Source organism: Camarhynchus parvulus, unplaced genomic scaffold (assembly GCF_901933205.1).
Source record: "Camarhynchus parvulus unplaced genomic scaffold, STF_HiC, whole genome shotgun sequence".
NCBI lineage: Eukaryota > Metazoa > Chordata > Aves > Passeriformes > Thraupidae > Camarhynchus > Camarhynchus parvulus.
In genome coordinates this window covers 4,796-20,130 of record NW_022148464.1, presented here as the reverse complement: position 1 = coordinate 20,130, position 15,335 = coordinate 4,796, and the positions used below count along the sequence as shown (strand labels likewise).

General features: G+C 43.0%; 1 protein-coding gene across 1 annotated transcript; it reads left to right on the top strand.

Annotated features, from left to right (window-relative positions):
• Positions 1-982: 982 nt before the first annotated feature.
• Positions 983-14,748, top strand: LOC115916795 (ras-related protein Rab-4B-like; the record flags this gene model as incomplete). The annotated part of the gene is given in 10 exon segments (XM_030970532.1): positions 983-1,063; positions 3,338-3,452; positions 5,318-5,380; positions 6,002-6,034; positions 8,482-8,557; positions 8,560-8,605; positions 11,813-11,852; positions 12,757-12,827; positions 14,336-14,381; positions 14,679-14,748. Coding segments are annotated over 10 exon segments (641 nt in total), but the record flags the coding sequence as incomplete, so codon positions are not given.
• Positions 14,749-15,335: the final 587 nt, after the last annotated feature.

Sequence of the window (15,335 nt, the reverse complement as noted above, 5' to 3'; positions counted from 1 at the left end):
AGGGAATTTTGGGTTTTAAAAGGGGTTTTTTGGGTGTTAAAAGGAAATTGGGGTTTTTCAAAGGGAATTTTGGGGTTTTAAAAAGGAAATTTTAGGTTTAAAAAGGGAATTTTGGGTTTTTAAAAAAAGGAATTTTGGGGTTTAAAGACAATTTTAAAGAGTTTTAAAAAGGGAATTTTAGGGTTTTTCAAAGGGAATTTTGGGGTGTTAAAGGGAATTTTGGGGTGTTAAAGGGAATTTGGGGGTTTTTAAAGAGAATTTTGGGGTTTAAAGGGAATTTTGGGTTTTTTAAAGGGAATTTTGGGTTTTAAAGGGAATTTTGGGTTTTAAAAGGGAATTTTAGGGGTTTTCAAGGGGAAATTTGGGGTGTTAAAAGGGAATTTTAGGGTTTTCTTTTTAAAAGGGGAATTTTGGGGTTTAAAAAGGGAATTTAGGGTTTTAAAAGGGAACTTTAAGGTTTTAAAAGGAAAGTTTAGGGTTTTTAAAAGGGAATTTTGGGTTTTTCAAAGGGAATTTTGGAGTTTTAAAAAAATTTTTGGGATCTCCAAAGAGCATTTTGGGTTTTAAAGGGAATTTTGGGGTCTCAAAAGGGGAATTTTGGGTTTTTAAAAGGGAATTTTGGGGTCTTAAAGGAAATTTTGAGGTTTTTAAAAGGGATTTTGGGGTTTTAACAGGGAATTTTGGGGTTTTAAAAGACAATTTTGAGGTTTTTAAAGGGAATTTTGGGTTTTTAACAGGGAATTTTGGGGTTTTAAAGACAATTTTGAGGTTTTTAAAGGGAATTTGGGGGTTTTAAAGGGAATTTTGAGGTTTTTAAAGGGAATTTTGGGGTTTTAAAAGGGAAATTTTGGGTTTTAAAAAAAGGAAATTTTGGGTTTTTAAAATGAATTTTAGGGGTTTTAAAAGGAAATTTTGGGGTTTTAAAAGGGAATTTTGGGTTTTTTTTAGACAATTTTAAAAAGGCAATTTTGGGTTTTGGCAGATTTCCTGTTCAAGTTCCTGGTGATCGGCAGCGCCCGGCTTAGGAACAAGTCCACCTGCTGCACCACTTCATCGAGCAAGTGTAGGAATCGCCAATTCGGAACTTTCTGGGCAATTCCGGAATTCTGGGGGGGGCAGGGAATATCGGGGAATTTTGGGGATTTTTGGGGATTTTTTGGGGATTTTTTTGGGCTTTTTAGGGGGAGGTTTGGGGATTTTTTGGGGATTTTTAGGGATTTTTTTGGGGCTTTTTAGGGGGAGGTTTGGGGATTTTTTGGGGGTTTTGGGGGTTTTTTTGGGCTTTTATGGGGGGGGAGGTTTGGGTTTTAGGGGATTTTTGGGGATTTTTGGGCTTTTTAGGGGGAGGTTTTTTTTGGGGTTTTTGGGATTTTTAGGGATTTTTGGGCTTTTTAGGGGAAGTTTGGGGTTTTTTTGGGGGATTTTTTTGGGAATTTTGGGGGATTTTTTGGGGATTTTGGGGGGGATTTTGCAGGGATTTTGGGGATTTTTTTGGGGGTTTTTTTGGTAATTTTTTGGGGGTTTTGTGGGGATTGTTTTGGAGCTTTTGGGGGATTTTTTGGGGGATTGTTTTGGTATTTTTGGGGATTTTTTCAGGGAGTTTTTGGGACATTTTTTGGGGATTTTTGGGGGATTTTTTTGAATTTTGGGGGGATTTTTTTTTTTTTGGGAATTTTGGGGGGATTTTTGGGAATTCTTTTGGGATCTTTTTGGCCTTTTTTCGGGGATTTTTTTTAAATTTTATTTTTTGGGGCTTTTTAGGGAATTTTTTGGGACATTTTTGGGGATATTTTGTAATTTTTTTGAATTTTTGGGCTTTTGTTTTAATTTTTGGGGGGAATTTTTTGGGGATTTTTTTTGGGGAATTTTGGGAGGGATTTTTGGGAATTCTTTTGGGATTGTGTTGGGATCTTTTTGGCCTTTTTTCGGGGACATTTTTGGCGATTTTTTGGGACAATTTTGGGGATTTTTTGAGGAATTTTTGTGGATTTGGGTGGAGGAATTTTTGGGCATTTCTGGGACAATTTGGGGGGAATTTTTTGGGGCTGTTTTGGGAAAGGTTGGGGGAATTTTGGGGGAATATTTTGGGATTTTTTCAGGGATTTTTTGGGGATTTTTTGTAATTTTTTTGAATTTTGGGGGCATTTTTTTGGGACTTTTTTGGGAATTTTGGGGAGGATTTTTGGGAATTCTTTTGGGATCTTTTTGGCCTTTTTTCTTTTTTTTTTTTTTTTTGGGGGAATTTTTTTTGCAGATTTTTGTGGATTTGTGGGGTGGAGGAATTTTTTGGGGCTAATTTGGGAAATGTTGGGGCGAATTTTGGGGGGATTTTTTTTAGAATTTTTTTGGGATTTTTTGGGTTATTTTTTTTTTTAATTTCCTGTCACTTTTGGGCCATTTTCTGCCATTTTTGGACCATTTCTCATCACTTTTTTCCCATCTCCCCCCCATTTTCTCCCATTCCCCCCTTCCCTCCATCCCCTCTCCCCATCCCAAGGAATTCCCTGATTATTTTTTCCCATTTTTTCCTCATTTTTTCCCATTTTTTTCTCATTTTTTCCCATTTTTCCCTCATTTTTTCCCATTTTTCCCTCATTTTTTCCTCATCTTTTCCCTCATTTTTTCCTCATCTTTTCCCTCATTTTTTTCCTCATTTTTTTCTCATTTTTCCCCATTTTTTCCTCATTTTTCCCCCATTTTTTCCTCATTTTTTCCCCATTTTTTCCCATTTTCCCCATTTTTTCCTCATTTTTCCCCATTTTTTCCTCATTTTTCCCATTTTTCCCATTTTTTCCTCATTTTTCCCATTTTTTCCTCATCTTTTCCCATTTTTTCCCCATTTCTTCCCATTTTTCCCTCGTTTTTTCCCATTTTTCCCTCATTTTTTCCCATTTTTTCCTCATTTTTTCCCATTTTTCCCTCATTTTTCCCCATTTTTTTCCTATTTTTCCTCATTTTTCCCTCATTTTTTCCCTCATTTTTTCCCCCATTTTTTCCTCATTTTTTCCCATTTTCCCCATTTTTTCCTCATTTTTCCCATTTTTCCTCATTTATTCCATTTTTTTCCTCATTTTTTCCCCATTTTTTTCCTCATTTTTCCTCATTTTTTCCCATTTTTCCCTCATTTTTCCCATTTTTCCCCATTTTTTCCCATTTTTCCCCAATTTTTCCTCATTTTTCCCATTTTTTCCTCATTTTTTCCAATTTTTCCCCCATTTTTCCCCATTTTTTCCTCATCTTTTCCCATTTTTTCCTCATTTTTTCCCATTTTTCCCTCATTTTTTCCCATTTTTCCCCATTTTTCCCCATTTTTCCCCATTTTTCCCATTTTCCCCAGTCAAGCAGGATTCCAACCACACCATCGGCGTGGAGTTCGGCTCCAAGGTCGTCAGCGTGGGCGGCAAAAGCGTCAAACTGCAGATCTGGGACACGGCCGGCCAGGAGCGCTTCAGGTCCTCACATTTTCCACATTTTCCCCAGTTTTCCCCATTTTTTCCCCTTTTCCCTCCTTTCCCCATTTTTCCCTTTTTTTTGGCTTTTTTCCCAATTTTTTCTTTTTTTTTTTTTTTTTTCCCCATTTTTTTCTCTTTTTTTTTTGGCTTTTTCCTCAATTTTTCTTTTTTTCTCATTTTTTTTCCATTTTTTTTTCTTCATTTTTTTTTTCCCCATTTTTTTCCTAATTTTTCTCCATTTTTCCATCATTTTTCTAATTTTTCCCACTTTTCCCCAGTTTTTCCCCATTTTTTTCCCCTTTTCCCTCCTTTCCCCCATTTTCCCCTTTTTTTTTGGCTTTTTTTCCCAATTTTTTTTTTTTTTTTTTGGCTTTTTTCCCAATTTTTCTCTTTTTTTTGGCTTTTTTCCCCAATTTTTCTCTCTTTTTTTTTTGGCTTTTTTCCTCAATTTTTCTCTTTTTTTTCTCCATTTTTTCCCAATTTTTCTTCAGATTTTTTCCTCATTTTTTCATCATTTTTCACCATTTTTCCATCATTTTCCCTTTTCTCACTTTTCCCCAGTTTTCCCCATTTTTTCCCCTTTTCCCTCCTTTCCCCCATTTTTCTCTTTTTTTTTGGCTTTTTTCCCAATTTTTTCTCTCTTTTTTTGGCTTTTTTCCCCAATTTTTCTCTTTTTTTTTTACTTTTTTCCTCAATTTTTTCTTTTTTTTTTTTTTACTTTTTTCCTGAATTTTTCTCCTTTTTTTGGCTTTTTTCTCCATTTTTTCCCTTTTTTTCAGATTTTTCCTCATTTTTTCATCATTTTTCTCCATTTCTCCATCATTTTCCCCTTTTCCCTCCTTTCCCCCATTTTCCCCTTTTTTTTGGCTTTTTTCTCCAATTTTTCTCTTTTTTTTTAACTTTTTTTCCTCAATTTTTCTCTTTTTTCCCCCATTTTTTCCCCAATTTTTCTTCAGATTTTTTCCTCATTTTTTCATCATTTTTCACCATTTTCCCATCATTTTCCCTTTTTCCCCACTTTTCCTCATTTCTCCTCATTTTTCCCATTTTTGGGGTTTTTTTCCCATTTTTTCTCTTTTTTTGGCTTTTTTCCACATTTTTTCTCATTTTTTTGGCCTTTTTTCTCCATTTTTTCCCATTTTTTTCAGATTTCTTCCTCATTTTTTCCTCATTTTTCACCATTTTTCCATCATTTTCCCTTTTTTCCCCATTTTTTTGGCTTTTTTCCCCAAGTCTTCTCTTTTTTGGGGGGGCTTTTTTCTCCATTTTTCCTAATTTTTTTCAGATAATTTTTCTCATTTTTTCATCATTTTCTCCATTTTTCCATAATTTTGCCCCTTTTCCCACTTTTCCTCGTTTCACCTCATTTTTTCCCATTTTTTGGCTTTTTTTCCCCCAAATCTCCCCAAATATTTCCCCCATTTTCTCCCCCATTTTCCCCAATTTTTCTGAATTTTTCCCCATTTTCTCCCATTTCTCCCCAATTTTCCCCATTTCCCCCCAAATCTCCCCAAATATTTTCCCCATTTTCTCCATTTTCTCTCCATTTTCTCCCCAATTTTTCTGAATTTTTCCCCATTTTCCCCATTTTCTCCCATTTCTCCCCAATTTCCCCAAATTTCCCTGCATTTTCCCCCAATTTTTCACATTTCCCCCCAAATTTTTCCCACATTTTCCTCCCCAATTTTTCTGAATTTTTCCCAATTTTCCCCATTTTCCCCATTTTCCTCCCCAATTTTCCCAATTTCCCCCCAAATCTCCCCAAATATTTTCCCAATTTTCTCCATTTTCTCCCCCATTTTCCCCAATTTTCCCTGATTTTTCTGAATTTTCCCCAATTTTCCCCGTTTTCCCCCCATTTCCAGGTCGGTCACTCGCAGTTATTACCGCGGGGCCGCGGGGGCGCTGCTCGTCTATGACATCACCAGGTGAGGCTGTGACGTCATCGGCAAGACTGTGACGTCATCGGCGAGACTGTGTGACATCACCGAGGGGCTGTGACGTCAGTGGGTGGGGCGGTGACGTCGCAGAATGGGCGGATGACGTCACAGTGGGAGGCTGTGATGTCATACATTGGGGTGTGATGTCATCGGATGCGATGTGACGTCATCGAGCTGCTGGATGACGTCACTGGGTGGGTCTGGGACAGCTTTGATCGGCGTGTGACGTCATAGATGGCCCAGTGATGTCATCAAGGGTTGTGTGATGTCATCTGGTTGAGGGCATGACATCATCAGCGGGCGTGTGACGTCATCGATAAGTGTGTGACATCACTGGGTGGATGACGTCACCCCGTGAGGGTATGACATCATAAATACGAGCGTGATGTCATCGGTTCATGTGTTACATCATTTGTGTGGTGTGATGTCATTGGGTGGGCCTGTGACGTCATCAGCACATTGGTGACATCACCGGGCAGGTTGATGACGTCACCGTGTGAATGTATGACGTCAGCATGTGAATTTATGAAATTTTTGGGGCGTTTTTTCCCATTTTTTCACATTTTCACCCGTTTTTTCCCATTTTTGCCGTTTCTGGCCCCAATGCAGCCGTGAGACGTCCAACCCACTGACCCATTGGCTGTGACATCATCCTGTGAATGTATGACGTCACCGTGTGAATTTATGGCATTTTTGGGGCGTTTTTTCCCGTTTTTTCCCTTTTTTCCCCCGTTTTTTCCCGTTTTTGCCATTTTTCACCCCAAACCTGGGCACGAGTCATCCAACCCACTGACCCATTGGCTGTGACATCATCCTGTGAATGTATGACGTCACCGTGTGAATTTATGACATTTTGGGGCGTTTTTTCCCATTTTTTCCCTTTTTTCCCCCGTTTTTTCCCATTTTTGCCGTTTTTCAACCCAAACCTGGGCACGAGTCATCCAACCCACTGACCCATTGGCTGTGACATCATCCTGTGAATGTATGACGTCACCGTGTGAATTTATGACATTTTTGGGGCGTTTTTTCCCATTTTTTCACTTTTTTCCCCCGTTTTTCCCCGATTTTGCCGTTTTTCACCCCAAACCCAGCCAGGAGACGTCCAACCCACTCACCCATTGCCTATGGCATCACCTTGTGAGTTTCTGACATTTTTGGGGCGTTTTGTTCAATTTTTTTTTAATTTTGGGCTGGTTTTTTTCAAATTTTTTCAATTTTTTTTCACATTTTCTCTTGTTTTTTCCCAGTTTTGCCATTTTTGGGCCCAGTCCAGCTGTGAGACATCCAACCCACTGACCCATTGGCTGTGACATCATCCTGTGAATGTATGACGTCACTGTGTGAATTTATGGCATTTTTGGGGCGTTTTTTCCCATTTTTTCACTTTTTTCTCCCATTTTTTCCCATTTCTGTGATTTCTGACCCCAAACTCAGTGGCTGGGTGTGACGTCACCGTGTGAATTTGCTGTGGGAATTTACGACATCACCACGCAGACTTATGACGTCACGGTGTCAATTAATTGTAGGTTTTTTGCTGGTTTTCCCATTTTTTCCCTTTTTTCCCCCATTTTTTCCCATTTTTGCCATTTTTCAACCCAAACCTGGGCACGAGTCATCCAACTCACTGACCCATTGGCTGTGACATCATCCTGTGAATGTATGACGTCACCATGTGAATTTATGACATTTTTGGGGCGTTTTTTCCCATTTTTTCACTTTTTTCCCCCATTTTTTCCCATTTTTGCCATTTTTCAACCCAAACCTGGGCACGAGTCATCCAACCCACTGACCCATTGGCTGTGACATCATCCTGTGAATGTATGACGTCACCGTGTGAATTTATGACATTTTTGGGGCGTTTTTTCCCATTTTTTCACTTTTTTCCCCCGGTTTTCCCCGTTTTTGCCGTTTTTCACCCCAAACCCAGCCAGGAGACGTCCAACGCGCTGGCCCATTGCCTATGGCATCACCTTGTGAGTTTCTGACATTTTTGGGGCGTTTTGTTCAATTTTTTTTTAATTTTGGGCTGGTTTTTTTCAAATTTTTTCAATTTTTTTTTTCACATTTTCTCTTGTTTTTTCCCAGTTTTGCCATTTTTGGCCCCAGTCCAGCTGTGAGACATCCAACCCACTGACCCATTGGCTGTGACATCATCCTGTGAATGTATGACGTCACTGTGTGAATTTATGGCATTTTTGGGGCGTTTTTTCCCATTTTTTCACTTTTTTCACCTGTTTTTTCCCGTTTTTGCCGTTTTTCGCCCCAATGCAGCCGCGAGACGTCCAACCCACTGACCCATTGGCTGTGACATCATCCTGTGAATGTATGATGTCATTGTGTGAATTTATGACATTTTTGGGGCATTGTTTCCCGTTTTTTCACTTTTTTTCCCCCGTTTTTTCGTTTTTGCCGTTTTTCACCCCAAACCCAAGCACGAGACATCCAACCCACTGACCCATTGGCTGTGACATCATCCTGTGAATGTATGACGTCACTGTGTGAATTTATGGCATTTTTGGGGCGTTTTTTCCCATTTTTTCACTTTTTTCACCCGTTTTTTCCCGTTTTTGCCGTTTTTCGCCCCAATGCAGCCGCGAGACGTCCAACCCACTGACCCATTGGCTGTGACATCATCCTGTGAATGTATGACGTCACTGTGTGAATTTATGGCATTTTTGGGGCGTTTTTTCCCATTTTTTCACTTTTTTCCCCCGTTTTTTCCCATTTTGCCGTTTTCAACCCAAACCTGGGTGCGAGTCATCCAACCCACTGACCCATTGGCTGTGACATCATCCTGTGAATGTATGATGTCATTGTGTGAATTTATGACATTTTTGGGGCGTTGTTTCCCGTTTTTCACTTTTTTCCCCCGTTTTTTCCCATTTTTGCCGTTTTTCAACCCAAACCTGGGCACGAGTCATCCAACCCACTGACCCATTGGCTGTGACATCATCCTGTGAATGTATGATGTCATTGTGTGAATTTATGACATTTTTGGGGCGTTTTTTCCCGTTTTTTCACTTTTTTCACCCGTTTTCCCCGTTTTTTGCCGTTTGGAAAATCCATGAGGCAAAACGCGGCGCTGGGAGTGGCTGGGGACGGCGGACCTTGGCCAGCCCCAACATCGTCATCATCCTCTGCGGCAACAAAGAAGGACCTGAGGGGGGAGGGAGGTCACCTTCCTGGAGGCCTCACGGTTCGCCCAGGAGAACGGTGTGAAAAACCGGGAAAACGGGAAAAAATGGGCGAAAAATGGGAAAAATGGGGAAAAAATGGGGAAAAATGGGGAAAAATGAGAAATAATGGGGGAAGAATGGGGGGAAATGGGGTTTGGGGTTGTGGGGAGGTGACCTTCCTGGAGGCCTCGTGGTTCGTCCAGGAAAATGGTGTGAAAAATGGGGAAAACGGGAAAAAATGGGCAAAAAATGGGAAAAATGGGGAAAAAATGGGAAAAATGGGGAAAAAATGGGAAAAATTGGGAAAAAATGGGAAAAATGGGGAAAAAATGGGAAAAAATGGGGGAAGAATGGGGGGAAATGGGGTTTGGGGTCATGGGGAGGTGATGTCCTGGAGGCCTCAAGATTTGTCTGGGAAAATGGTGTGAAAAACCGGGGAAATGGGAAAAAATGGGAAAAATGGGCAAAACCAGGGGAAAATATGAAAAAATGGAGAAAAATGGGGAGGAAATGGGGAAGAAAGGGGAAAAATGGGGTTTGGGGTTGTGGGGAGGTGACCTTCCTGGAGGCCTCGTGGTTCGCCCAGGAAAATGGTGTGAAAACCGGGAAAACGGGAAAAAAATGGAAAAAAATGGGAAAAACGGGGAAAAATAAAAAAAATGGGGAAAAATGGGAAAAATGGGGGAAGAATGGGGGAAATGGGGGTTTGGGGTTGTGGGAGGTGACCTTCCTGGAGGCCTCGCGGTTCGCGGTTCCAGGAGAATGGGTGTGAAAACCGGAAAAACGGAAAAAATGGGGGGTGTTGACTTCCTGGAGCCTAGAGTGGTTGTAGGAAAATGGGAAAAAATGGGGAAAAAATGGGGGAAAAATGGGGAAAATGAGAAATAATGGGGGAAATGGGGTTTGGGGTTGTGGGGAGGTGACCTTCCTGGAGGCCTCGTGGTTCGCCCAGGAAAATGGTGTGAAAAATGGGGAAAATGGGAAAAATGGGCACAAAATGGGAAAAATGGGGATAAAATGGGAAAAAAAAAAATGGGGGAAAAAAATGGGGGAAGAATGAGGGGGCAATGGCGCTTGGGGTGTGGGGAGGTGACCTTCCTGGAGGCCTCAAGGTTCTTCCAGGAGAACGGTGTGAAAACCGGAAAACGGGAAAAATGGGTGGAAAATGGGAAAATGGGGAAAATATGAAAAAAAAATGGGGAAAAATGGGAAAAATGGGGAAGAATGGGGAAATGGGGTTTGGGGTCATGGGGAGGTGATGTCCTGGAGGCCTCAAGATTTGTCTGGGAAAAATGGTGAAAATGGGAAAATGGGGAAATGGGAAAAAATGGGAAAAATGGGCAAAACCAGGGGAAAATATGAAAAAAATGGGGAAAAATGGGGAGGAAATGGGGAAGAAAGGAGAAAAATGGCGAAGATGGGGGTGGGAAAATGTGGGGAGATGATGTCCTGATGCCTCAAGATTTGTCTGGGAAAATGGTGTGAAAATGGGAAAAAAATGGGAAAAAATGGGTGAAAAATGGGAGAAAATGTGTGGAAAAATGGGAAAAAAAATGTGTGAAAAATGGGAAGAAATGGGGAAAAAATGGGGAAAATTAAATGGGGGAAAAATAAAAAATGGGGGAAATGGGGTTTGGGCTGATGGGGAGGTGACCTCTCTTGGAGGCCCCAAGCTTTGCTCAAGAAAATGGGAAAAATGGGGTGAAAATGGGGGAAAATGGGAAAAATGTGTGAAAAATGGGAAAAAATGGGGAAATGGGAAAAATTTAGAAAAAATGGGGGAAAATGGGGAAAAGTTTAGAAAAAATGGGGGAAATGGGGTTTGGGCTGATGGGGAGGTGACCCTCTTGGAGGCCTCCCTGCTCAAGAAAATGGGAAAAAATGGGTGAAAAATGGGGAAAATGGGAAAAATGTGTGAAAATGGGGGAAAATGGGAAAAATGGATGAAAAAATGGGGAAAATGGGGGAAAAAAAATGGGGTTTGGGCTGAAACCTCTCTTGGAGGGCTGCTCAAGAAAAAAAATGGGGAAGATGGGAAAAAGGAAAATGGGGAAAAATGTGGGAAAAAAAAATATGAAAAAATGGGGGGAAATGGGGTTTGGGGTTGTGGGGAGTGACCTTCGTGGAGGCCTTGAGCTTTGCTCAGGAAAACAGGAAAAAACGGGGGGAAAAATGGGGAAAATGGGGAGAAATGGGGAAAAATGGAGGCAAAAGGGGAAAAATGGGAAATTATGGAGAAAAAAAGGGGGGGAAATGGGGGAAAATGGGGTTTGGGCTCATGGGGATGTGACCCCTCTGTGAGGCTTTGAGCTTTGCTCCAGAAAATGGGAAAAAATGGGTGAAAAATGGGAAAAATATGGAAAAAATGTGAAAAAAATGGGGAAATGGGGGGAAATGGGAAAAAAAAATGGGGGAAAATGGGAAAAAATTTAGAAGAAGTGGGGGCAGTGGGGTTTGGGCTGATGGGGAGGTGACCTCTCTTGGAGGCCTCAAGCTTTGCTCAAGAAAATGGGAAAAAAGGGGGTGAAAATGGGGAAAATGGGAAAAATGTGTGGAAAATGGGGAAAAAAAAATGGGGAAAATGGGAAAAAATTAGAAAAAATGGGGAAATGGGGAAAAGTTTAGAAAAAATGGGGGAAAATGGGGTTTTGGGCTGATGGGGAGGTGACCCTCTTGGAGGCCTCGAGCTTTGCTCAAGAAAATGGGAAAAAATGGGTGAAAAATGGGGAAAATGGGGAAAAATGTGTGAAAATGGGAAAATGGGAAAAAATGGGGAAAATGGGGGAAATGGGGAAAAATTAGAAAAAAATGGGGAAAAATGGGGAAAAGTTTAGAAAAATGGGGAAAAATGGGGTTTGGGCTGATGGGGAGGTGACCCTCTTGGAGGCCTCGTGCTTTGCTCAAGAAAATGGGGGAAAAAGGGGGAAAATAGGAAAAAATGTGTGACAAATGGGGAAAAATTGGGTGGAAAAATGGGACAAAATGAAAAAAAAAAAAAGATAAAAACTGGTGAATAAATAGAAAAATAATGGGGCCAATGGGGTTTGGGCTGTGGGAGGTGATCCTCTGGGAAGATTAGCACTTTGCTCTCCAGAAAATGGGAAAAACTGGGGTGAAAAATGGGGGGGAAAAATGGGGAAAAACCCAGGGGAAAAAGAGTCCCGGTGGGAATGGGGGGTCGGTGGGAATGGGAGGTGCCCTCTTGGAGGCCCGGTGGGATGTGAGGGAAAAATGTGGGATGCAGAGCTGATGTTCCTGGAGGCAGCTGGTGAATAAGGAGGAAAGCGTGGGGGCGTTCCTCAAAATGGGAGGAGCATCCTCAACAAAGGTCGAGTCTGGTACCCAGCGGAAACTGCGGTGGTTTGGGAAATTTGGGATCTGGAATTTGGAATTTGGGATTGGGATTTGGGATCTGGGATTGGGATTTGGGATTGGGATTCAGGGAGGGAGGGATTAGGAAAACAGGAATTGGGAATGTTGGGGAATTTTGGCGTTGCTCAAGTCATGCCAGGAGCATCCTCAACAAGATGGGAGTCTGGTACACCTCTTGGGTTGGTTGGATGATTTGGGATAATTTGGGATTTGGGATCTGGGGTTGGGATTTGGGATTGGGATTCAGGGAGGGATCCAGGTTGGGATGGAGTTTTGTGGAGTTTTGGGAGTTTTGGGGAATTTTGGCGTTCCTCAAGTAAAAGCCCAGGGAGCATCCTCAATGAGATCCACTCTGGTACCCGCGGGGCTGCGGTGGTTTGGGATAATTTGGGATTTGGGATCTGGGGTTTGGGATTTGGGATTGGGATTCAGGGAGGAAGGGGTTGGGATGGAGTTTTGGGGAGTTTTGGGGAATTTTGGCGTTGCTCAAGTGCGCCAGGAGCATCCTCAACAAGATCGAGTCTGGTACCCGCGGGGCTGGGATGGTTTGGGATTATTTGGGATGATTTGGGATTTGGGATTGGGAACTGGGATTTGGGATCAGGGATCCAGGGAGGGAGGGATTAGGAAAACAGGAATTGGGAATGTTGGGGAATTTTGGCGTTCCTCAAGTGCGCCAAGGAGCATCCTCCAGCGAGATCGACCTCTGAGGCCTGGGGGTTAGGATGATTTGGGATAATTTGGGATTTGGGATCTGGGGTTGGGATTTGGGATTGGGATTCAGGGAGGAAGGGGTTGGGATGGAGTTTTGTGGAGTTTTGGGGAGTTTTGGGGAATTTTGGCGTTCCTCAAGTGCGCCAGGAGCATCCTCAACAAGATCGACTCTGGTACCCGCGGGGCTGGGATTTGGGATAATTTGGGATTTGGGATCTGGGGTTTGGGATTTGGGATTGGTATTCAGGGAGGAAGGGGTTGGGATGGAGTTTTGGGGAGTTTTGGGGAATTTTGGCGTTGCTCAAGTGCGCCAGGAGCATCCTCAACGAGATCGACTCTGGTACCCACGGGGTTGGGATGATTTGGGATGGTTTGGGATGGTTTGGGATGATTTGGGATGGTTTGGGATTTGGGGTTTGGGATTTGGGATCTGGGATCCAGGGAGGGAGGCGTTGGGAGAATGGGAATTTGGGGAATTTTGTTGTTCCTCAAGTGCGCCAGGAGCATCCTCAATGGTCAGGTCCTGGTACCCACAGGGGGCTGGGGTGGTTTGGGATGATTTGGGATTTGGGGTTGGGATCTGGGATTGGGATCAGGGATCCAGGAGGGAGGGGTTGGAGGCAGGAATTTTGGGAAATCGGGAATTTTGGCGTTGCTCAAGTGCGCCAGGAGCATCCTCAACGAGATCGACTCTGGTACCCGCGGGGTTGGGGTGGTTTGGGATTATTTGGGATTATTTAGGATTATTTGGGGTTATCTGGGATTATTTGGGATTTGAGATTGGGAACTGGGATTTGGGATCAGGGATCCAGGGAGGGAGGGATTAGGAAAACAGGAATTGGGGGAATTTAGGGGGGCGTTCCTCAAGTGCGCCAGGAGCATCCTCAATGAGATCGACTCTGGCACCAGGATTGGGATTTGGGATTTGGAATTTGGGATCGGGAAATGGGACCCCAAAATTCTTATTTTTTTTCTGAGGGATTTGGGACCTCAAAATTCCCAAATTTTCCCAGGGATTTGAGATCCCAAAAATTCCTTTTCCCCATGGGAATCTGGGATCCCTCCAGGGATCTGGGGAATCTGGGGCGTTTGGGGATTTTGGGGCCTTAAAATCCCAGATTTTTTGGAGGGGATTTTGGGGGATTTTAGGGGATTTTGGACCCCAAAATTCCCATTTTTCCCTTCCCAGCGAGCGGATGGGATCAGGGATCCAGTACGGGGACTTTGGAGGATTTTGGGGACAATTTTGGGGTGATTTCGGGGGATTTTTGTGGGGATTTTTGGGTGGGTTTTAGGGGATTTTTGGGCCTTAAAATGGGATTTTTGAGGGATTTTGGGGGATTTTAGGGGATTTTGGGATCCAAAAATTCCCATTTCCCTCCCAGGAGCTGGATCGGCCCGGATGGGATCGGGGGATCCAGTCACGGGAGGCCACAGGATCCATAGAAAAATTCCTGGGATTTTTTGGGGAGAATTTTGGGGTGATTTTAAGGGGATTTTGGGGATTTTTGGGATCCCAAATTTCCTGGCGTTTTAGGCACAATTTTGGGGTGATTTTGGGGGATTTTTGGGTGGGTTTTAGGGGATTTTTGGGCCTTAAAAATCCTGGATTTTTTGGAGGGGATTTTGGGGGATTTGTGGGGATTTTTGGACCCCAAAATTCCCATTTTTCCCTCCCCAGGGGAGCTGGATCCTGAGCGGATGGGATCGGGGATCCAGTACGGGGATTTTGGGGGATTTTGGGGAGAATTTTGGAGTGGTTTCAGGGGATTTTGGGGGATTTTGGGATCCCAAATTTTCTGGGGTTTTGGGCACAATTTTGGGGTGATTTCGGGGGATTTTTGGGTGGATTTTAGGGGATTTTGGGGGGGGATTTTGGGGGATTTTTGGGCCTTAAAAATCCCGGATTTTTTGGAGGGGATTTTGGGGGATTTGTGGGGATTTTTGGACCCCAAAATTCCCATTTTCCCTCCCCAGGGGAGCTGGATCCCGAGCGGATGGGATCGGGGATCCAATGCGGGGATTTCGTGGCTCCGGCAGCTCCGGCAGCCCCGGGGGGCTCCGGCCCCCACCCGGCAGAGCTGCGGCTGCTGAGACCCCCAAAATATCCCCAAAAACCAGGTGAGAGCACCCCCAAAATATCCCCAAAAACCAGGTGAGATATCCCCCAAAATGTCCCCAAAAACCAGGTGAGAACACCCCCAAAATGTCCCCAAAAACCAGGGGAGAACACCCCCAAAATATAAAAAAATTCAGGTGAGATCTCCCCAAAAATGTCCCCAAAAACCAGGTGAGATATCCCCTAAAATATAAAAAAATTCAGGTGAGATCTCCCCAAAAATGTCCCCAAAAACCAGGGGAGAACAGCCCCAAAATGTCCCCAAAAACCAGGGGAGAACAGCCCCAAAATATCCCCAAAAACCAGGTGAGATCTCCCCAAAATGTCCCCAAAAACCAGGTGAGATCTCCCCAAAATGTCCCCAAAAACCATGGGAGAACAGCCCCAAAATATCCCCAAAAAAATCCAAAATAATCAGATGAGATGCCCCAAAAATATCCCAAAAATCCCAAAACCACCCCAAAAAATGTCCCCAAAAAAAAATACATTCCCCCCAAAAATAAAAAAAAATTCAGATGAGATCCCCCCAAAATATAAAAAATTCAGGTGAGATCTCCCCAAA